The 24,723-nt window shown below is 33.7% G+C and overlaps 1 protein-coding gene across 4 annotated transcripts in view; it reads left to right on the plus strand.

The window, feature by feature from the left end:
• VWDE (von Willebrand factor D and EGF domains) overlaps nucleotides 1–24,723 on the plus strand; it is an 82,569-nt gene that overhangs the window by 56,484 nt on the left and 1,362 nt on the right. For 3 of the 4 annotated variants that reach the window (XM_025379903.1, XM_025379905.1, XM_025379906.1), the window contains 12 exons: nucleotides 899–1,149; nucleotides 2,065–2,284; nucleotides 6,652–6,792; nucleotides 12,342–12,437; nucleotides 12,521–12,616; nucleotides 13,633–13,728; nucleotides 14,320–14,415; nucleotides 16,052–16,147; nucleotides 19,187–19,282; nucleotides 19,376–19,471; nucleotides 20,232–20,327; nucleotides 22,912–23,015. In XM_025379903.1, coding sequence (XP_025235688.1) covers nucleotides 899–1,149; nucleotides 2,065–2,284; nucleotides 6,652–6,792; nucleotides 12,342–12,437; nucleotides 12,521–12,616; nucleotides 13,633–13,728; nucleotides 14,320–14,415; nucleotides 16,052–16,147; nucleotides 19,187–19,282; nucleotides 19,376–19,471; nucleotides 20,232–20,327; nucleotides 22,912–23,015 — 1,484 coding nt within the window. Of the gene's footprint in view, nucleotides 1–898; nucleotides 1,150–2,064; nucleotides 2,285–3,903; nucleotides 4,573–6,651; nucleotides 6,793–12,341; nucleotides 12,438–12,520; nucleotides 12,617–13,632; nucleotides 13,729–14,319; nucleotides 14,416–16,051; nucleotides 16,148–19,186; nucleotides 19,283–19,375; nucleotides 19,472–20,231; nucleotides 20,328–22,911; nucleotides 23,016–24,723 lie in introns of all 4 variants that reach the window. The other variant, XR_003118614.1, reaches the window with a different exon arrangement.

Raw genomic sequence — 24,723 nt, forward strand, 5'->3', positions numbered from 1 at the left:
TTTTTTTTTTTTTTTTTTTTTTTTTTTTTTTTTTTGAGACAGAATCTCATTCTGTCTCCCAGGCTGGAGCACAGTGGCACAATCTCAGCTCACTGCAACCTCCACGTCCCAGGTTCAAGCAATTATTCTGCCTCAACCTCTGGAGTGGCTGGGATTACAGGTACCCACCACCATGCCTGCTAATTTTTATTTTTAGTAGAGGTAAGGTTTCACCATGTTGGTCAGGCTGGTCTGGAACTCCTGATTTCAGGTGATCCACCCGCCTTGGCCTCCCAGAGTGCTGGGATTACAGGTGTGAGCCACCATGCCCATCCTGAAATAGCTTCTGTTTTAGTGTGTGCACTCAGTCACTGGAAGAATATCCGAGGAGCAGAAGATGAGTATGACTAATGGCTTCCATGTATTATAGTTGGGGAGGCAAGTACAGCGAGAAACGTTCAGAGGAGCCAAAGAAACGGAGCAGTCATGGACAGTGAGGGAGGAATAGAGAAAGGGAGTAGAGGGAGAAAGTGAGGCTGAAAGAAACAGAGTGCAAAAGATCCGCAGCCAGAGAGAGAGAGAGAGTAGTGAGGCAGTCAACACCAAGAAGTAAGTTAAGACAGAAGAGGCGCAGCATCCAGTGTGGACAGTGCATGTGTATTTATATATTCTGTGCTATATCCAAAGTGCTTTCATACTTTCATGATAATGCCTGAGGTCTTGCACCTGTCAATTACTTTCAGATGTCTAAGAATGGAATTGAACTTACTCAGAATGTTAAAAAAAAAATGAAAACAGCTAATAGACCTTTTAACAGAGTTCAGTCTTTATCAAAATTCGTATCTCTGTGGGAGCTCTCAGAAGTACACTTCATTCCTTTTTCTCACGGGTATAAAGTTAAGTGTTTCCTCTATTACAGACAACCAGCCCCCGGTAATTCAAGTATTGCAAGACAAATTACAGACATTTTATGGTGAAAACTTTGAGTATCAGTTCGTGGCCTTCGATCCGGAAGGTTCTGACATCCACTTTACGTTGGACTCTGGTCCTGAAGGAGCAAGTGTTTCCTCTGCAGGGCTTTTTATGTGGAAAACAGAGTTACTAACTCCCCAACAATTTACTCTACGCCTTAATGATGACTGCGATGCTGAAACTAGAGTCACAATTGAGGTAATCTTTATAATTACATAAGTGTCACTGGATTCTTTTGCAATTTTAACAACTTTATTTGAATTTAAAATATAAGCCATATTCCTAGTTATAAAGCGCAACAAAGTTATTAAACATTGTATGGAAAATTAAACTGCCAAAACTTTTGACTATTCTTTGTAAGAATTTAAAACCTTAGAGAGTCTCAAGCCCAGAAGCACAGATATAAATTAATAATTTCTTTACTGTTTTATTTTGCACTTCCCTGTAACAAGGAGAAACTCCACCTTCATGAAAGATGTGTGATTAATCTAAGATTGATAATTATACCCTCTTCCATCAAGTGAAAGGGCCTGAGATGTTGAATTAGAAATCAAGATTATAAATACGACTTGAGATAACTAACTGGCAACTATAATTCCTTTCTTTATTGGCTTTTCTTTTGATTATGTCAGTCATGAGCACTTAATACTTACAAACCCTTTATGTGTCCATTGCTCGTTTGAAACTTGGAACACACTTTTACACTGAAGTAATATTGTGAAGAGCAGCTGCGTTCTATGCCATATTAACCCAGTAATTCAGGAGATCATTTGTGAATAACCCAGGTGATTAACTGCAGTCCACTTTAATGATTTTTTTTTTTTACGTTGTTCTACTTGCATGACAGAAATTGATCATCTTGTAACTCTTTTTTTTAAGACAAGTTATCCTTAGTATTATATTGTGGTTTTGCAACTGGGAGTGGGCATAATTGCCTTATTAAACTATTTTTAATATAATTTTATATTACATTTGTGTGTGTGTGTGTGTATCAAATATAAGTGATTTGGTCATACTTGTACATAAACACACATGCCTGTCATGATTTCTGTGGCATAAACGGAAGATAATTTTATTGAAAAATAAGACATTTCCTTTTTTTTTCTTTTGTAGGTGACTGTGAAGTCTTGTGATTGCTTGAATGGTGGATCGTGTGTGTCTGATAGGAACTTTCCTCCAGGGAGTGGTGTGTACCTGTGTGTCTGCTTGCCTGGCTTCCATGGTAGCCTTTGCGAAGTCAACACTAGTGGGTGCCAATCCAACCCTTGTGGTCTTGGCAGCTGTATTAGTGGTTTTCACAATTATTCCTGTGATTGTCCACCTGAGCTCAAAGGTAAGATTTTGCTCCTCATAACAAATTAGAAAGAAAAACTCATTGAAACACACATCTACAGATCACTCAAGCAAATGTGTGGTCCTAAAGTTTTTAGTACACATCTTTACAATTTTAATAAAAGTTATTACAAATATAATTACTATCCATATCTCTTGTTCTTGTAAATTGTAAATTCCATACACTATTACAATTTTGCTAATTTTTATAACTGTTATAGCAATGTAGGAACCTGTTTTGCAGGTTTCTAAACATTCCTACCTATATTTGGTAGTGAGAAGTATATTAAAATGTATTACTATTAAGATATAATACGGAAAAATAAAGGAGTTATGCCAGAGAAAATACAAAAGTTACCACTTAAGAGAGATTTTACTGATAATTCATTGACTTAGAAATATCATGGTAAAAAGTTGAAATCCAATGAAATGTTAGCATATTTACTAACTCATTAATTGTCCTAAAATGTGTGATTACAGAAATATATGACTGCCAACCTTTAATTTCCCATGGCTTCTTAAAAACTCATATGAATACTTTCTTTACGTTTAATAGATGTAAATATTAAGTAAGTAAATATATAGTTAATGAGCTGATATTTTTCTTGAAGACACCTATTTTAACAATACAGTAGAACGAGCAGAATATTTATGTGTCTTCTAATTTTCTTCAGCACTTTTTTTTTTTTTTTTGAGGCGGAGTCTCGCTCTGTCACCCAGGCTGGAGTGCAATGGCATGGTCTCAACTCACTGCAAGTTCTGCTTCCTGGGTTCACGCCATTCTCCTGCCTCAGCCTCCCGAGCAGCTGGGATTACAGGCACCTGCCACCATGCCTGACTAATTTTTTTTGTATTTTTAGTAAAGATGGGATTACACCATGTAGGCGTGGATGGTCTCGATCTCCTGACCTCGTGATCTGCCCGTCTCAGCCTCCCAAAGTGCTGGGATTACAGGTGTGAGCTGCCACGCCCCACCTCTTCAGCATTTTAAAACAAAAATTTTATCATTTGGAACTATGAATATTGGTCTCTTTTCTACTCCACTGTAGACTATATTTGAAAGAATTCAAATGTTGATTGCCTCATAAATTTTAGTATAATAAGTGCTACCATCCATATATGACTGAATTTATTCATTCAGATGAGTTGTTAAGCATTTCAGAGTACCACATCAACTCAAAAACTTTGACTAAGGACAGACTGACTTTCCTAACATAAACAATTTTCGTAACTAGACTAAACAATTTGGCCTTAAGTTGAACAACCATCCTAAATAACTTTTAAAAATTACTGACTTTTTAAACAAAATTCAAATTATTGCTGTAATATGAAACTTTTTGCCTCAAATATTAATGGAAATCTTAACTCATCTTATTTACAAAACAAAGTTGTATGTACTTGAAAGGTCTGGTTTAATATTAAATTGAATATAATTAGTGACTTTATATTTGAGTATACAGTAAGTTTCAAAAATAGCATACTTCTATCCTCATAATGCATAGCAGCCCTTTTAGGGTTAGAAGGACAGATATGAAAAGTAGAAGTTATATAATAAGCCAATTGGACATACAACGTTTTTCAAATTAAATAATTTGAGCTCTTGACCTATATTTTGTACAGGCAAAAATTGCCAGGAGGATGTTGATGAGTGTGACTCCAAGCCTTGCTTTCAGGGAGTAGAATGCCTGAATACCTTTGGTTCCTATCATTGTGGTTCATGTCCAAAAGGATTTTATGGGGATGGAAAAATATGCCATGGTAAAAGTTCTTATTTTCTGCTATGAGATTTTTTTTTTGCTGCATTTAATTATTTTTTAATAGCATAGTTTCTGTTTTTGACTCATGTATTTATTCAGTGTAAATGAATTAAGTGTCATGCATTGAACTAGATACAAAGGATGCAAAAATATGTAAGACATGTCCTCTGACTTAATAAGTAAAGTGTAACAGCAGGGAATATGACTAGTAATTACACAGTACAATAAAGTGTTCTGTGTCTTTTGATAGAAATCACAAAAGGGCTAGTAGGAATACTACAAAGGGAATCTTATCTACCTGGAGAAACGGTGAAAAACTTTTAAAAAAGGAAGTGACTAGACTATACTAGACACATGAGAACTGAATCTGATAGATCAAGAGAGAGAAAGGCATTCCAGGCAAAAGCAACAGCAGGAACAAAGGGACAGAAGCAGGTAACATCACAGCACTCTGGGCAACCATTGTGAATAGTTCAGTGTGCCTGGAATATAGGAAGAAAGGGGGGCTGCTACAAGAGTTAGAGCTAGAGAGGTAAGCAGTAGCAAGACCACCTAAAAATCATGGAGACTCCCTTAAAATTTTGAAGTAGGAGAGAAACACGATACAGTTTACCATGTGAGATAGTTTAAGAAGTAGTGTGTAGGATGGACCACTTGTGGGTAAGGAACTGTGTAAATCTGAAGGTGGGAAGAGTTAAGAAAATGTTTCAAATATATAGGAAAAAGATGAAGATATACTAACCTAAGATGAGGTAATGATGAAAGGGATACTAAAGAAGCAAGTTGATTGTACTTGGTCAGTGACTGGGATTAGTATGATGAGAGAAAGAGATTCATTAAGTTTTAAGTGTTTGATTTTAGTGAATGGGTGTGTACAATTTGCATTTACATTGCTATGGATGAAACTGCGTCCCCCCAAAATTTATGTGTTGAAGCCCTAACTCCAGGTGTGGCTATATTTGGAGAAAGGAAGTAATTAAGGTTAAATGCAGTTATAAGGGTGGAGCCCTGATCCCATAGAATTAGTATCCTTATGTGAAGAGACACCAGAGAGCTTGTGATATATGGACAGATCAAGAAAGCAGCCGTCTTCAAGCCAGGAAGAGAGCCTTCACCAAAAACTCAACCAGCCAGTCTGATCACTTTGATCTTGGATCATTGAACCTCCAGAATGGCAAGATAATTTCTGTTGTTTAAGCCTCCCAGTCTGTGGTATTTTCTTATGGCAGCTCAAGCTGACTAAGACACGCAAGCAATGTATTGGAAGAACAAGTTGTTTTGGAGGGGAATTATAATGAATTCCGTTTGGATGCACAGAAACTTTTACTATGGAATATCCGTGTGAGCTCAGAAAGGAGGATTAACTTAAAAATGTAATTCTTAGAATCATCAGCTATGTCATAGAATTGTTCAGGGAAAACCCTTAGATTTAGAGGAAAGTGGACAAAAAAAAATTGGTGAGCATCGACATTTTAAAAGATTAAAAGAGAAAAAACTAAGTTACAGAAGACAGTGTTGAAGATCCACACCTTGGGTTTAATTAAGTGAATGGGACCCTCTTTGATGACATTATGTACTAAGGAAGCAGCAGCATCTTGTGCTTCAAATTGAGCTGAGCCTGCCTAGCCCCACAGATATGAGCAACACAGTATAGGATGGTAAGGGGAATTCTCTACTTCTGCTTCTCACATTTACTCCTGAATATCCCATCCCTAATATTCACACCTTCCACTCTAATAAGTGATCTAGCAGTATTCTTTCCCAGACAGGCCCATTTCTTCAATAAAAACTTCATTCAGTGGCATTTAAGAGAAAAACAAGTTGAACCAAATCCCTTCACACATGAGTGACTAAATATGTTTCTTAACATTGTCAGCATCATTTGTGTATTGTAGGAAGGGGCTTATTAATACAAAAGGATTTTTGGTTGTTGGTTGTGTTTTCTTAGTTTTATGATAGGCACCAGAGTCAATGAATATCAACATGAATAAAGCACAGTGATTCTTGAGGTTATTGCTAACTAGTGGGGCACATAAGAATCAATAGCGTGAAGGACAAAGTTCTGTCGGCGAACCCAAACAGGCAAAATTAATTGGGTGGGTGAATGCAACTGAAGGAAAGTCCATTAGCTTGGGCTGCCATAACAGACTGGGGGACTTAAACAACAGAAATTTATTTCTCACATTTCTGAATGTTGAAAGTTCAAGATTAAGGTGCGAGTAGGGTTGATTTGTGGTGAGATATCTCTGGTTTGCAGACTGGCTACGTTCTTACCAGGTCTTTCCTGCATGTGTGGTATCTTTTCCTCTTTTTGTAAGGACACCAGGATTAGGGTGCCACTCTTATGATCTCATTTAATCTTTTACCCCCTTAAAGACTCTGTCTCCAAACACATTCACATTTAGGAGTAGGGATTTAACATATGAATTTTGGGGGGACACAATTCAGTACATACCAGAAAAGTGGGCAGAAGAGATGACATTTAAGCTACTTATTTAATCTAATTTGCAGATTTCCATCCAAGTGGCATTCGTATTGTATGTTCTTATTTGTGGTGCTTTGGTTGTATAATAGTTTAAGTCTCATCTGTTTTTCTTGTTCTCATTTACAGTTGAAACACAGTTTTTAAATAAATTTACTACACACACTGTGGTTCTCACAAGATCTGATAAAAGTATAAATAAGGAAGAGGATGATAAAGATGCCCAAGGGAGAAAGAGGCATGTTAAGCCAACAAACAGAAATGCCCTTAGTAAGTAATGGTCATAGTTAAAATCTAATGACAAGTAATTCCTCTTGTTTGTTTTCTAAAAGACCAACATATTTATTCCTCAGGTATTTTTATTTTTAGAAAGATCACCTAAAGGTTATATAATGCGGTTTAAAATTTATTCCTTCTCTTCCTAATCTATTCAATCATCTGGGTTATATTTTAGAAAAAAAATGCATTTATGTCCTCTAATGGACAAAGCATCGTTTAAAGTGATTTCGGAGAAGCTAATGGTTGAAAGTGACTATTTCAAACTTATATTTTATAAATCCCTGGAAATTGGTCATCCAGTATCTGCTCAAACCCTAAAAGTGATAAGAAGTTCACTGTTTCACAAGGCCTTACCTGTGTCATAGTGCTTTCTTAATAGCCCTTATTTGGTTCAATCATTCTGTGATTGTCTTCATAAAGTTCTTGTACATTTCACATTGACTTTCTTTACACCTTTGCATTCTGTATTATCAAATGTTATTGTGAATGGATTATCTCTCAAGATATTTTTGATTCCTGGAACCTAGGAAATGTGTCTTGATTTTCATATTATTCCTGTGTTGTCATGTTACTGAATACTCTGATGGTTTATAGTGGATTCTCTTTCTTGATTTTATTGACAGACAATAATTGTTTTTTGCAAATAGGGAGTTTTGTCTGCTATTCTTATTTACTTTCTAGTCTCAATAGTGAGATTTAATTTATACTTATAATGTGCCAGCACTAGGCAGACATTTTTTGTATCTTACCTCATTAAATCCTCATAATAGCTATTTACAGTAACTGTTATTACTTCTATTTTACAGATGACTAAACAGAAACATAGAAGGGTTAAGTAATGTGTTCAGATTATGGAGTTTTAAACTACAGAAAAGAGTTGAGCCTGAGCAATCTAACTGAAGAGACCAGGTCTCAAACTTACACTCTTATTGCAGTGTAGTGTACCTCTAGTACAAAGCTTGTAGGGAAGGGAGGGCTTTGTTAATGGTATGGGAATTCTTCTCTGGTTTCACTATTGACTATGATATCACTGTAGTTTCTGCTTGATACCCTTTATCCAGTTAATGAATTTTCCTTTTATTAGTTGCTTTTCCAGAATTCCTAGTTTTAAATCAGGAGTGGGTTTTAAATGTTATCAAATGTTTTTTCAGCATCATTTATTACTTGCTATAATTGCAGTTAACAAAGTTTCCTTAGACTAATTTTCCCACAATATTTAAAACCAATAATTAATACGTATTATATTTCAACATCATTATATATTTTCCATATTGTCTTTATGCAATTATATCATATAATTATGTTAATAGATACAAGTCTAATCCTGATATATTTTCCCATAAATGTACTGCTACTTTTGATTTGCTAATATTTTGTTTGAATTTTTTATATAATGTCACAAATATATTGACTATATGATTATGCCACTTTAATAAAGTGTTTATAAAACTTTTCATCTTTTTTTGTACATTGCAGCAGTTTTGAAAACACTGTTCCCTTAACTATTTGGTAAAATTTTTTCATTAGATTATCTGTCCTCGCATCATTTTGGGTAGTAAGTTTAGATTGTTTTCCTATTTCCATCAATGTTTGTACCTCCTCTTTAGTCAATTTAATCATTTGTATTTTGCCAGAAAATCATTTGTCACATTTAGATTTCAAATTCTTGTATACAATTACATGTAATATTCTTGTATAATTAAAATTGTCTTCTTATATGTAGCTTTTTCACTTTCCTCATCTCCAAAGTTGTTTAGTTATATTTTTCCACTGTTACGGTTTTTGATTTTTCCTAGACAGAAGTTGCCAAACGTTATCTATTTAATTGGGATTAATTTTTTCAAATAATCATTTAGATTTGTCTTTCTGCTAATTGCTATCCTTTTGCTCTCCTTTTTTATTGATTTGTAGGGTTACTTTATATATTCTGGCCACCTTGTATATTCAGATCCCATACATAATCTGTACTTGAAATTATTGTGTTTATCTCTGCGGTTTGCCTTTATCTGTGTTCTGTTTTTTATGAAAGCATTAAATTTTATGTAATCAAGTAAATATATTTTTAAATATTTTATTTATAGCTTTTTAAATAGATACAAGTCTAATCCTGATATGTTTTTCCATAAATGTACTGCTGCTTTTGATTTGCTGGTATTTCATTTAAATTTTTTATATAATGTCACAAATATATTAAGGATCTCTCAAAGTTTAAGTTATAAATATGAACTCTTAAATTATCTTTTAGAGCATTTATTATTTTATATTTTACATTTAGTTTTTAATTCCTTTGAAACTTGTTACTTTATGATATGAAGTAGAGGTCCAATACTTTTTTTCTTCCAGGTGAATAACAATTATGTAGTACCATATATAAAATAAGCCACATTGAATTTAAATATCATATTTTTATTTAAAATCCCTTATATGTTGAGATATATTTCTGAGTTTTCTATTATGTTATTTTCTAATAGTCTTTTTCTATACCAATAATACTTTGTTTTGATTAGTGTGGCTTTATACTATGTTTTAATATCTGTAAGGCCAATATCTTCTCATGATTCTTGTATTCTGTAATTTTTTTTTCTATCTCTGATATATACCTTCATAGGAACATCAAATCATTACATTTCAAAAAAAAAAAAATGTAGTTTACTAACAGGCATTGGCTAACATATGCTCTTTTCTTACTTTCTTCAATGGTAATTTTTGCAATCTGCAGTTTCAATTCTTCTCTGCTTCTTTGTCCAATTCTCACAATAAACAGATAATAAAAACTCACCTAAGGAGAAGGTTCACGTAAAGCAATTTGGTTCTGGAAGGAGTCTCTTCTGTGTACAGAGGCTGAGGGAAGGGGACACTGACTTGGCCCAGATCATCTAAAGCAGGTCTTCTGGGGAGTGCTAGTCCAGGACCTTTTCTGTATTTTTTTTTTTTTTTTTGACACTTAGTTGTGCTTACCTTATTGCCCTTATTTATTTTGGGGGCTATATTTGGTGCACTCTTGTTTCTGTTAGTCTGAACCCACATACTTTTTATGTTTCAGGAAGTCCTCACATTTTAAAAAAATATTTTATTTCACTTGTTGCCAACTATGTTAAGGATTATTTTTGTTGTTTTTTGGTTCATTTTCTTCTATCTTTTTCTGGTTTTGATTTGATTCGGCTTGGCTTTCTCTGTTTTTATATTTTAATACCTTTGAGAATTGCTTTGCATGAAAACAGTGCAAAATTAAACCCTAAATTTGCAGTAGAAAGTATAACTAGAAAAACATACCTAATCACTGCTTAAAATGTGTCCTTACTCTAAAACTCATTAGATTTTTCGATACCAAATAAGTAAAAATGTGTTATAAGGAAATGAAGTATTTTGGCAGGGAGAAATAAACAATGACACAGCCTCCCCCCCAAAAAAAGACATGTAAAAATATTTTAATTTCTAGTTGAGCAATCAAGAAAGATAGGGGCATAAAATCTCATTTTATCACATTGGGAACATTATTAGAACCATGGTTCCTTGCCTCTCATATATAATAGCATTTATGTAATTTTCCAATTTTTACTTATACATTTAGCTCCGTCTTATTTACAGGCAAAATTACTTACTCCTCTGTGTTTCTGTAGGTTTCATTTTATTTTTGTCACTCTTGTAGTAGTTCTCAATGATTGTTTCATAGTGAATGGCTCACATGTCTGTATCCTTTACAATATTCTAAATTGCTCAGGGATAGGGGCTGTGCTTTCCTTTGTTGTGAGGCTCATGTGTATGAGGTGATCAACAGGTGTTTGTTAGCCATTTCAAAATCTTAATAAAATAAATTATCGTACTTTGACTTTTATACTATTTAACATTCTGGGTTATTTTGTGTATCCCAAAAGATTATAAGCTCCTTGAAGGCAGAAACAGTGTCATGATTTCTTATTAGTACACAGCTCCTACTACAGTGTTCAACAGTGTAGATACTAAATGAAGGAATGAATGAATTAATGTAAAATATTTCATTTAGCGAAGACTATTTATAAATGCTATTGACTCACATTTTTTTATTTTTTGGTTGTGTAGGTATAAATTTTCAGCCACCATCAACAGAATATTCACTAATTGGTACAAGATTTACTCCCACTCCCGCTACTGTCAAAAAGTTATTGAGCATGACTAATAACATCTCCCGCTCATCACTAAAATTAATTACAGCCCAAATGGATAATTCAGTAAAGGCCATTTCCCATCAGATATCAGATTTTGAGCATGTGGATCGTAGTCTCAGTACAAATCTCAGTCTGGGTGAGTTGGAAGTTTCTATGAAGAAAAGCAGCTCTTTAAGCATGAACCCAAACAGCACCCATGGCAAAGCAAAGGATGATATCCAGAACAACATCCAAACAGAGATGGGAGGGTATAATTCTCAAATTAGCAGGTCTTCCCAAGATTACACACAGTATGAAGATGAGTTTGTGTCGTCTATTACAAAAGCAATCACTATTTTGCCAGAAAAGTTTGGATCAAACAAAATATCACCTTGTGCTGACTCGCCTTGTTTTGTTGGTGTTTCCTGTGTGCCAAGCTCAGATGGTCACTTCAAATGTGGACGCTGCCCCTTTGGGTATTATGGAGACGGTGTCAATTGCAGAGGTAGTATGAAACTCTTCAGAAGATACAAAGAAAAGTATCTAATTCAAGTTTAAGTTATTACAAAAATATGCTTTTCTATTTACTAATTTCTATTTATTCCGCTTTGTTCATTTGTTTCCATTTATTTTATTTATTAATCATTTATACTGTATTCTTACCACATTTTGAAAGAACAAAGGTGGGTTTTCTGAGTTATTTATTAAAATCATGTTAATATTATAGAGTATTACAACTATATAATATGTATTACAAATATATTGGAGTACTTTCTGTGTTCCAGGGTCTGTGGAAACATTTTGTATCAACTGTGTCATGTAATCCACATGAACCCACATATTGGGCAGTATTTTTCCCATTACACAGATGAGGAAACAGAGCTTTGGAGTGCCCACTGAATTTCCTAGCATTAACCAGCTAAGCAGATAAAAGATGTCAATATAGATCTGATTAACACTGTGGTCTGTGTTCTTTTCAGCTCACAGTGGGCGTTTAGCACTTCAAATTCTAATTCTGGTATATTTGCTTATTTGCATGAAGTAGGTTTCTCTGTAATCTTTCCAGCTCTTTTGAGATTACAGCAAGTCATATATCACTTTAATTTTAAAGGCATTATTTCTATCTTCTCACAATTATTAACATCGCTTTCTCTGATGAAAATCAACTTTTTGGCTTTGACAACATAAAAGCTGTCTTGTGTTATTGTTTTGCTTTGTGTTTTGGCTTGTTTGAGACTAAACTTAAGCAAGAGAGTTCTTGTGTTCTTGTGTTCTTGTGTTCTCAGTATTATCTAGAGGGGCTATTAGTTAACTATTCAAATTTCAGAGACTTTTGCTTCTATTATAACTAAGTCTGTGGCAATATGTATGTTCTGTTTTAGTAATCAACCTTTTTTTCTTTGATTTTTTTTTTAGCCATTTGTAGATATCCATGTGGAAAAAGTAGGGAGTGTGTTGCCCCAAACGTCTGCAAATGTAAACCTGGTTACATTGGTTCCAACTGCCAAACTGGTAGGTAACATCATTCATTAGTTTGCATGATACATTTTATTTGGTAATTGATATGTCTAAAACCTGGGCTTTATTTTATACAGCTCTTTGTGACCCTGATTGCAAAAATCATGGAAAATGTATTAAGCCTAACATTTGTCAGTGTCTTCCAGGACATCGTGGAGCAACCTGTGATGAAGGTGATAATTCAAATTAAAAATCAAATATAAGCCTAAAATATAGCATAATTTTCTTTAAAAATTGTTTTACAAGACAATTCAGTTTTATTGTGTATATACTAAAATATTCTTATCAAAGCTGGTATAGGACTCTACATTTAAAAATACTTATTAAACATAATTTATTCAAAGATTCTAAAGAATTAAATTTCTTAAATCAGAGATTGAAGGAGCAATAGATTATTTGTGATTAGTAAAATTATCCTCTGAAATGATTTGAGGTTTAGTTATAAGGTACTATATATCTACAAATATTTTAGCTTCAAGCAAAAGATAGCTATTGAATGACCTACCAAATATGGTTCAAAGAAAGTGTTAAATGCCAAATAACTAGAAAATATAAAGTAGTAAGAAGAAATCTAAAATGTGAATTTTTAAAAATGCATCTATAGTCATATAATTGCATTGCTTTGGTTTAAATCTTAAGTGGAAAATGTATGAAATAGCGTTCCTAAAGTGGATGATACTTTAAAGAAATAAGTTGTTTATTTTAAAATAATATGTGAAAAGATAGTTTGGTAGATGGTGCATATAATTATGAAGAAGCTGAGAGCCATGTTAAATGTTTTTATGGCAAGGCAAACTACAAATTAACAAATTAAAGTAAATTTAGGGTGAAATAACAGAAACAGTCAATATAAATAGCTTATGAAAATAACTATAGAACTATAGGAAAGCTCTATTTGTAAGGCAGGAATACGTAAGTTCAAATCTCACTTTTCAGAAGAGGGCTAAGGTCCTGTATTTCCTTCCAGTTAACAAAAAGTTTTATTAATCAAAGCATGCTGCTGATTTGTAAGTGTTTGCAGTGTGAATTAATATGGCCGGTCCCACAGACCTAAATTTTGTAGTAAAAGAGAACTTAATGTATTATAAATTGCTATTACAACAAGATTTTATTGTGACAGTGCTTTATAAATATAAACTGACTTTTTAAAAATTAAGAACTGACTTAATAACATAATCTGTTTCTGCAGAACATTGTAACCCACCTTGTCAACATGGTGGCACATGCGTGGCTGGGAATCTCTGCACTTGTCCTTATGGTTTTGTAGGACCAAGGTGTGAAACAAGTAAGCAAAACTCTCCTGCTGTCTGATATAGTGAAACTGCTTCTTTGAATAGTTGGTGGCCTTAATGCTACATGAAATGAACCCAAACTCTAAGTAAAGAACACACATTGATGATTGATGACAACAGTTACCGTCCTGCATAGCACTGGCATCAACCACAGTGGCCATTACTAAGATAAAGAAGTTTGTTTTGGGAAGTAACGTCACTCTGATGCTCTTCATGACCTTTCTTTGAGAAAACAGGAATTCAAATTTGTTAAATTGCATGTAAATTTCTTTTTAAATTTATGTCTATGACTGCTTTAATCAATAACTAATACTTTTCCCAAATAGTCAAGTCTTGTTTACCACTTGGCTCAATGGTTTTCTATTTTTTCCATCTCTATTAACCAAAAATGAAATAAAATAAAATAACTGAAAGTGAGAATCAGAAAGCATTTTAAACCCAAATATAAATTATATTTTACCTTTCTCTGTGATCTTATTAATTAGCAGATGTGATTGGCAGTTATGAGCTAGCTAGATAAAAACCAACAATATGACTACTCCAAGCCTAATCTTTCTTTTTTTTTTTTTATTCTATGATCTCAGTGGTTTGTAACAGGCACTGTGAAAATGGAGGCCAGTGTCTTACACCAGATATTTGCCAGTGCAAACCTGGCTGGTATGGACCCACCTGTAGTACAGGTAAAATGGGAAATATTTTCAATGAACATATCAATTAAAAGTTATAATATGCCAGTGTCCTGAAGACGTGCACCTAAGAAACGTAAAACTGACCTGACAAGACAGGAATGAAGTTGTTATTTCAGACAGATTTTTAAAACTCTTTCATCTTCATTCCCTTTGTTTTTGTGTTGAACCATATGGTGTCTTACAGCTTTACTGTTATCTTATCCAACCAATACTGTTTTTACTTTTATATTTCCCTCATTCACCTACCTTGTGGTGAAGAGAAATGTGTTGAACCTTCTAGGTCTCTTTTAAGTTTTTCATCACAATACAAACACCTTATTTCATTAAATATCTAAGCAATTCTGAATTAAGTGCATACCCTTCATGTTATTCTATTTATTTATCACAGTATCAGACTTGTTTTTTTTTTTTTTTTTTTTTTGAGACAGAGTCTTGCTCTGTCACCCAGGCTGGAGTGCAGTGGCATGATCTTGGCTCACTGTAACCTCTGCCTCCCAGGTTCAAACTGTTCTCCTGCCTCAACCTCCCGAGTGGCTGGTATTACAGGAGTGTGCCACCATGCCCAGCTAATTTTCATAATTTTAGTAGAGATGGGGTTTCACCATGTTGGTCAGGCTGGTCTCGAACTCCTGACCTTGTGATCCGCCCACCTCAGCCTCCCAAAGTACTGGGATTACAGGCGTGAGCCACTGTGCCCAGCCTAAGCTTGTTTCTTTGGCAGCAATGTTTGCAATTACCTATGTTTGATCTAATTCATTATAATCTAATGACTTTTTCTCAATGAAAGTGTAATTCAATGTTTATACCTGGCCAATTATCTGTGAAGCATGATGCAAATGGAAACAAGGATCCATTTGGTTTTTGCCCTGATTTCAAGTCACATACTGTTAGTGACAGAGACATGGGATACAATTATGAAAAAAACTATGATACAAGTTGAGTTATGATAAGTAATGTTATTGAAACACAGTTCCTTAGAAGCAGAGAAGGAAGAAATTAATTTTAGCAAGTGGAGTGAGGAAGAAAATAGTATTTATAGTAGATGTTGGTGAATGGGTAGGATCTAGGGTGAAAAATAAAACTGGGGATGTCTTTCAGAGCAAAACAAAAATAAAGAAACAAAAACAAAGAATGTTTTTGAGTGTGCTAGGACTTGAGTGCTGTGTCCCCATTTTAATTGGGAAGGCGATAAAGAGGTGTGCATGGCTACATGTATTTGAGCAGATTACAAACCATCCTGTTAACACTGTTGAATTGTCTTCTCTTAACTTGCAATCATTTCTTCTAGCTTACTGATGGCATTCTGAATTCTAATGATAGCCTCTACATTCTTGATAGAGCAGGAGCACTGTCATCTTGGACAAACACCGCCACTTTAAATTCCAGCTCCCTTTCTAGCTTTTCTAAGCTTAGTGTTATTTGTAAACTTAATGAACATACTTTCAAAGCGATTATCCAGTAATTTCATTCCTCTTATGTTTGGCAAAGTCTAATTAATTATACATTATGGGTTTTACTTGCAGTAAAAATAAAATATTTCATTATGCACCATTTTGTACTTCTGTGCAGCTTTCATTTTTTAAATAATAAAACTTTTATGGTCTCTTTTCCTCCTGCTGTTTATTAGCTTTGTGTGACCCTGTTTGCCTCAATGGTGGTTCGTGTAATAAGCCAAACACTTGCCTCTGTCCAAATGGATTCTTTGGTGAACAGTGTCAGAATGGTAATTAATCTTTCTTTGTATGTAAAAAGGGCAAATGGAAAGTTAGACATCAACAGAGCTCTGAGTAAACATGAGACAAGTTTCAAAGGGAAAGATGCAATTTTCCCCCAGAATTCTTGTAATGTTTCAAGTATGCCCACCAAATTACTAGCTTACAAAACTATATCAAAGTTATTATATAAAATGGTTACATTTACTCAAAATATTGAAGCTCATACCTTGGCACCTCTCTGTGCAGTTTTGTAGTACCAAGGTGTGAAACAAATAAGCAAAGTCCTGTTGTAGTCTATTATAATGAAATTGTGTCATTTCTGTGATACAGCAAAAATGTTTGATTTATAGTCAATCTACTGTCCACTATTATCCCATAATCTCTTTTCACCTTAGTTTCATTAAACATTTATGAAGAATCACCTACGCACAGCACTATGCAAGAAGATACAGAGACATAAAAATGCATTGTTTTTCTCTTTCACGACTTATTATTTTAACACTTTCCCTCATATAGTTAATGTTACAGGTTATTTTCAGAATAATGGGGATGTTTTGAGGGTATGAATTAATGTCAACCAATAATATGTAATGTGTATTTTCTGCATCTTCATATTTTCGAGTTTATAAAAAATGTAGAGTAGATTTTTACTATAGAACATGTCAGAGTATTTCCATAATTTAATTCCTAAAATTCAGATGTTCCTTGCCACAATGCACTTTGATTTGCAATTCTATTTATTTTATTTTGGATGTTGGCTAGGATTCTTAGGATGGAAATAAAGCAGAAAAGAAGCCATCATGCTAACACAGGATATACGGGCGTAGCAAATGAGTTCCTGTAATTCATATTCTTTTGAAGAAGCAGTTGGAGAAACAGAAATAAGTGAAGACTAAGTTAAGGGAAATCTTGAAAACTAGAAGACTATGGCTAAATCCATGCTAAAGAGTTGTATATGTAGTTTTGAATGGAGAATGTAAGGAAGGAAATGAAAACTTTACATCTTTCATGCTACTTGAAGTAGATGTAAGATATAGTAAGAAAATTTGTCTAAAATGTATATGCCAGTTGTATAAGTGGATAAAAGAAGAAATCTCTCAATTATTAAACTGAATTAAAAATTATCTGTTGAACATATTCCATGATTTAAGGGCCAGAAAACAGATTATCATTGTGTGAAGAGAGTAGGTTTTACAATTAGCTTGCCTCCACGACTTTCTTGCTGGTATGGAAATTTACTTAAAGGCTCCATGGCTCAGACTTCCTGGCTTTCAAGTATGATCTAGACAGTTGCTATGACATGTAATTCTTATTAGATCTCATCTTCTTGTGAGCCTAAATGGTGGGAAGGGAAGATGGCACACACATTGAAAGTGATCGAATAAAATTAGGTGGAATATAAAGTCATATGAAAAACATATACTGTGTGCACTATAGAATTTTAAAAAAGGAAGATAGAAATTGAGCTAGAAACATCACAAAACAGTTAAACTACTAAACTAGTAAGCAAGGCTTAGGATATATGGCCGGAGAGATGTTTAAATATACCTTCCAATTTGCTTCACCTTTTGGATTTCACATGGAGAGTGAATCCAATTACTTAGCCCACTTCAGGGTTTGGTGACAGAATGAGGCCTATAGATCTCATAAATAAATGTGGAAGGTGGATTTTCTCATAAACCTCCTTTTCCTAATGTGGGATAATGGGTAGACATGGCCAGGCTTAAATTGTATGCCCTTTGTATGTATTATTTTAATTATATATACTTTTTTGCATAAATAATTTATTTCTACACTCAAGTTTTTGTGGATAATTAATTACAGCAAGATTACCCATCATAAACAATTTGTGGAGCTTTTTTAACTTTTAAATTCCTAACCACAGGCATTTCCTATGGAGTTTTCATAGTAGAAAGAATATACGTTTTCTAATAAATAATAATCTTAAATTGTATGAAGGATAGGGAGTGGAAAATGTAAGAACATTTCTCTACCAATAAAAAGTATCAATAAAATGTCAGAGAAATAACAGTAGACTCAAACATGAGCCAAAAAAAGTTCAACCTAAAATACTGGAAACTGTTTGCTAAAAACTTGCAGTTATATTGTTACTATGAAGATCTATATTATTTCCATTCAAAAATCTATTTGAAAACAGTAGAATTTTTCTTACAGTTTTTGGAAATAAAGAAAGCAACTATTAATTCAAACTGGGAGTCAGTCCACACTAGTCTTATTAATACCAGTTAATTTGAAATTCATTTTTAAAATACAAACTAACATTTATTTACTTATTATTTAGGAAGAAATTAAATTTTAAATTTTCTAGACAGGTTTTCCTGTGTATTACTTAAAAGAAATGCCTGCATTTAATTTTCATGCCTGGAAGAAACATGAAGTAATCATAACCCGCTCATAAAATTAATACATATTAACCTCTGCATTTCATAAAACAGAATTAAACACATAGGAGCTACCAGTAAGATATATTCAAAATTATCTAACAAATATTCTGAATAAAGTGAAGGATTTATTGTTAAAAAGATTTTTAGCAAGCATTCGCAGGAATAAGTCACATATAAAGCTCTGCCTTCATAATCTCAGTAAGTACTGAAAAGTTAGTTTAAAAATGCTTTCTAAGTGTGTGGAAAAGTGTTGAGATTTGTCTATTTTCCACAAGAACAGGCACATTCTTATTTTGAGCTAAGTTTTGACTTATTTTCTGGGTTTTGTCTAGACCATTCCATGCTTTATTGTATAGTGAAACATAAGTTAAAGTTTATAATATATTCATTGTAATATGAAAGACTCAATTTGTTATGAACACTTAACCAATATATTTCAAATTGTGCTAACCCACTAGCAGCTTATAGATATAAGCATTGCATTTCATGATTTAGAAAGGACAGGTTTAATGAGTGATCTTTTATTTTATTAGCACATTTCTCTGCCTTATGGCCACATTGATGAAAAGCACATGATGCAATGTATCATATGTAATAATTGAATACGTAATATTCACAGATTGCTGCCATGTGTTCTTTTAGCTTTCTGTCACCCTCCCTGTAAGAATGGTGGCCACTGCATGAGAAATAATGTGTGCATCTGTCGTGAAGGATACACTGGTAGGAGATGCCAAAAAAGTAAGACATCACTAAATATATCTGTCAACTACAGGTAAAGCAAAGACAAAACTATTGAATTTAAGGGCTGACTTTTCATGCTTTTACCTTAAGGCATCTGTGATCCTATGTGCATGAATGGAGGAAAATGTGTGGGACCGAACACTTGCTCTTGTCCTTCTGGTTGGAGTGGGAAACGATGCAACACACGTAAGAGGAATATTCTTAAAACGCTGAAACTTTCGTCTTTCATGGGAATGTAAAACAGAATTTAAAACAAAGAGCATTTTTTTTTTCACGTTTGCTTGCTTGGTCTTTTTAAAATTTTTGCATATTTATTCCTTACTTTAGGAGATACGTTTTTGAAACAGAAAGAGTTTTTACTCTTCTGAACTCATTCTTTCAGGTTAGCAGAAGAGGATATATTGTATTTTTCAGTTTTTCTACTGCACTTGCCAAGATAAATAACAAGATAAATAAGTCTTGAAGTCGGGGTCAGGGAAAGGTTTTTAAAAATTACTGACTTATTGGCCCCACCTCAAACCATCCAGTTCTGAGTTTTCCAAGAGGAGGTAACAGTGCCACTCAGACTGGTTAGCTCCTGAGGGTGGCCGTCTTTATTCAAATGTTTCATTTTTTTCCTTTCTATAAATTATTTTAAATTAGCCACTACTAGAGTGTTTTGATCAAAGTGAAAAAATGAGAAGCAACATAGATGTCCAGCAATTGGAGAAAAGTTAAATCACGACACATTCAAACAGTGCAACATTTTGCAATTGTTAAGGTCACATTTTCCAAGAATATGTAGTGACATTCAAAAGTGTTCTTGATAAAATATTAGGGAAAAAATTCTTTAATCACTTACCTGTAACTATTTCTTTTTGTTTCCTCTAATGAAAAGTTTCATGGGTTATGGATAGGATTTGACTAGTAATTTAAAATTTTAACTTGTTTATATTTCGATTGGCAGCTATCTGCTTGCAGAAATGTAGAAACGGTGGTGAATGCATTGCTCCCAGCATATGCCATTGTCCTTCCTCCTGGGAAGGAGTGCAGTGTCAAATACGTAAGCCCACAGGATGCTTTTCCTACTATATGTTCTGAATTGGAATCTGTTATAATAATTAAAGTATAGCTATAGGACAAATCCATAGGGGGACAAAAACTCCAACATGCTGATCCTTTTTAAAAAATGATTTTTGAAATAAAACAAAAACTTACTAAATTTTATATCCGTTTAAAAGAAGAAAGTGTAGTATAACATATTAATAGTTTGTGTGACAGAGATAATTTCAAATTGTGGTCTATGCGTTACCAATAAAGTTTTCCCAGGTGGGTCAAAGAAGGCGTTGATATATAGAAGTTTAAATACTATTTCATATTATAAGATAAATACATATTTATCATGGATACCTTAGAAAATATTGAAATGTATTAAAAATTAATCACTCTAGGCCAGGCGCGGTGGCTCACGCCTGTAATCCCAACACTTTGGGAGGCCGAGGCAGGCAGATCACGAGGTCAGGAGATTGAGACCATCCTGGCTAACATGGTGAAACCCCGTCTCTACTAAAAATACAAAAAATTAGCCAGGCATGGTGGCGAGCGCCTGTAGTCCCAGCTACTCGGGAGGCTGAGGCAGGAGAATGGCCTAAACCCAGGAGGCAGAGCTGGCAGTGAGCTGAGATTGCACCACTGTACTCCAGCCTGGGCGACAGAGAGAGACTCTGTCTCAAAAATAAATAAATTAATAAATAATAATTTTTTTAAAAATCACTCTTAATTTCACCATCCAGAATTACTTTCGGTTTCTTTTTTAGAGTTTTAGTATATTTCCATCCAATATTAGCCATGAATTTCTACATAGGTGAAATCTTAAGACATAGAGGAAGATCAAATTTTATGCAATTTTGAAATATTTTGTGGAAACTTGCAATAACATGTTAAAATATTACCTATTATTAACTTAATGGGAAAAACTTGAAATTCCTCAAAATATTTCCAAATGGTTAATAATTATATAATTTAAAAATTGATGGCCAAGTGTATTGTAAACTGAAATTACACAGTTTTATTATGATATGCCTTTTTACTAGAAATAACGTACCCTCCATTTCAATGTCTTATGAACCACACCCTTGTTTCCATGCACCAGAAATTTTGCATGTAATTTTTGTGACTCTTAGACCCTATTTTATTAGTAATTGCTATTGTAATTTATGCATTTCTTATCCTAGAAAAATATATCAAAGTACTATCAAGTGCTGGTATTTACAAAAAAAAAAATGTGTGCTCAAATATTGATAATCCAAATTGGAATTTAGATGTGATAAAATGCTAGAAAAAAAGAGTTAGCAACCTTGACTTGGGCTGCTTGTTCTGGAGTAAGCTTTATATGGACCATAAGAGAGACGGATGAGAAGATGTTAAAAGCACATTAATGAGGAAATATGCTTCAGTGGTTGCAGATTGAGATTGTCTGAGCACAGCCTGAAGCTGTGCACCCTGTTTCTGCATCCTGCAGCATTTTTATGTGAATTTAAAAGTCATCCTACTTCAAATTCTTTATTTCGAACTATTGAGAAACTGTCTTAATATATTAATATTTCTTAAACAAAATATGTTACTACCATCTGTTGGAAAATTGTTGTAATAAAAATTCAAATCTATGATATCTATCATGTGAATGCTGTTTTCTTAGCTGTGGAGCCCTCATGGATTATACAACCTGCCCAATTGTATACAGCAGCCCTGATGAAAAGATACCCTGTCAATGTTGCATTTATCTTAAAGGACATATTATTCTTGAATGTGTAAGCTTCAAGTATGTGATATTGAAGCAGTATTTCTCCTATAAAAATAACTAGTATATATAATTTTATGGTATGCTCATTTTCACTCAATATTACTTGAAAGAACTTATGTCGTTTAAAAACAAAATTTAAAGCAATATATTAAGCTCCATAATTTAAATACTACAAAAATTCCTTTTACCTCCCCCCTTATGTTTAACATTTTAGTTATTTACAAGTTATTATTAAGTATTATAAGTATTTTCTTTCTACAGGTAGATGATAACTAGATTGAGATATTGAGATAATTGAGATAGATGTAGGTATTTTTAATTGCCTTGGGAAAGACTTCAAGGAAGAAATGTATGATATAGACAGTATGAGTATCTTTCAGAAATTTTCAGTCGAGTTATTTCACGTTAAATTTCCAATGATAGTATAAAAATTGTCAAATTCTTCATACACTACCCGGTACTGGATTGTCTCTTTTAAATTTTTGCTTAATGTTAAAAAACAAATGATAGATGCTATCTTCTGTTAATGCCTTGAGCTCCTCTAGAAAAAAAGATATATTTCAAATATTTTTAAATGTAGTCAATGAAATTTTTGTTTCTTTTAATAATATCTTTATAGAATTCCAAAAGTGTTGTTTGAGTTTTGGGTGCTTTGTTTTTGATGTGTACATGTACTCTGAAAGATGGGAGTGCATAGAACAGATCCATTCATTGATGGTTCATTAATAGATTCTTATGACTGCATTAGTGTCCAATCACCATATAGCCTCAGACCACTAGGATAGAATATGTCACAAGCATTTCATGTCAAAAGATGGTCATTCTAAAAATTTGTGTATTGCAGCAATTTGCAACCCAAAATGTCTTTATGGGGGCAGATGCATATTTCCCAATGTGTGTTCCTGCCGCACTGAATACTCTGGAGTCACATGTGAGAAGAAAATACAGGTATTTCAAAGTTTAAAGAGAAAATAAATTTTAGACATTGACATTTGCATATCTCTTCTACTTAGTAATTGCTACTAATCAATGTTTTATTTTCTCTTATTTCCAAAATAAAAAATAAAAGCATTTATTTGCCTCTAAAATTAAAAATTGTATCATTTTTGTGTTATGGTAGAGTTATTATATAAAACTTTGATGTGTTTTTAAGGAATTTCAATGTATAGATATAACTGTCCAATGTAATGCAGTATTTCATGACACTGTAGTTGAGACAGCAAATATTCCACAAAATAGATTCAAGACACTTATCTGTAGAGCCATTGTTATAAAACACATATTTAAAAAGTTTCTGCAATCCTATTTCTTCACAGAAGATTAAACTGCATTTTGTTTGGTCTCTAATCTTAGATTTCCAAATATCAATAGCCAAAATATTATTTCAGTCCTAATTCCTATACACACAAGGGTAGCTCTAATAATCTCTCTCCCTCTCATATAAACACACAGACACACAAATGCAGCAAACTTCTCAAAAATGTCTTAAAGTTAATCTGTAGGAGTTGTAATTTAAAAAGTCATTATATGCTATTTAGTACTTCAAAATGCCCCAGGGTCATGAATATAAAAGTATGCTGGAGTACTGGAATTTGACAACTGATTAGAAATTTTCTTCTTGAAGCTCGATATGGATCAATCTGGCTTGGAGACAATATGGATATATGTATAGTTTTCTCCGAGCACTGGTGTCATCCTGTAGGATTGGCTCCCATTATGAAAATAACCAGACCATAACAGGGCTGTGGTCTGAAAACTGGAAAGCAAAAGTTATTGAGTACTTATTTGATTAAATATTGTTTGAGAAAAATAAAAATAAAAACTCCAGCTTCCTTGGGTTTGAAGGCAGCCTAAATACATATTATTTGATTTGATTTGATGTGAGATTTTTATGGCACAGAAAACCCTAGGACCTCTAAAGCTTTTTAACTCCACTTTGACAGTACTAAACTAGTGGCTGCTCTATATTCTATTTTATGTATGTATTTGCCATCTGAATCCTTCCTTATATGATCAATAGCAAATCATCTTTATCCCCATTAATGTTGCTTCTGAGAATGCATTTGAAATCACACTAAGGGGAAAAAATGCCAGAAGGCCATGGGGAAGGAAAAGGGGAGAAAAGGCTAAGCATGAGCACAATATGTCCTGTTCTACTGTAACCTGCTCTCCCAAGCTTCTAACTTCAATCTCATTCTAGCTTTATTCTGTTGATCACTGGTGTCATTTTTTTTTTCACTTGCTCTCGATATTTCTTTGGCTCCCACACATAGGTTAAAACGTAAATTTCTCTTTAGTGGGGAAAAAAGCAACCACCATCCATGGGTATCCACAGAACCTCCAACTCCATCCTTTGCTCCCGTCTTCCTTACCTTCCCCAAAGGAGGGTTCCGGCTGGCTAACTACCTCCTGGCTCTTCCTCAGGCAACCTGAGATAGTGGATAAAAAAAGAAATGGAGCTTACTGACTGGATTGCTAGAATTTCAATGAAAAAGAATTACTGGCTAGAGACAAGAAACACAGAGAAAGGGAAAATAAGCAAAGGAAGAAAAGTCAGGAAACAACAGGTGCTGGAGAGGATGTGGAGAAATAGGAACACTTTTACACTGTTGGTGGGATTGTAAACTAGTTCAACCATTATGGAAAACAGTATGGC

Source organism: Theropithecus gelada, chromosome 3 (genome assembly GCF_003255815.1).
Source record: "Theropithecus gelada isolate Dixy chromosome 3, Tgel_1.0, whole genome shotgun sequence".
Taxonomy (NCBI): Eukaryota; Metazoa; Chordata; class Mammalia; order Primates; family Cercopithecidae; genus Theropithecus; species Theropithecus gelada.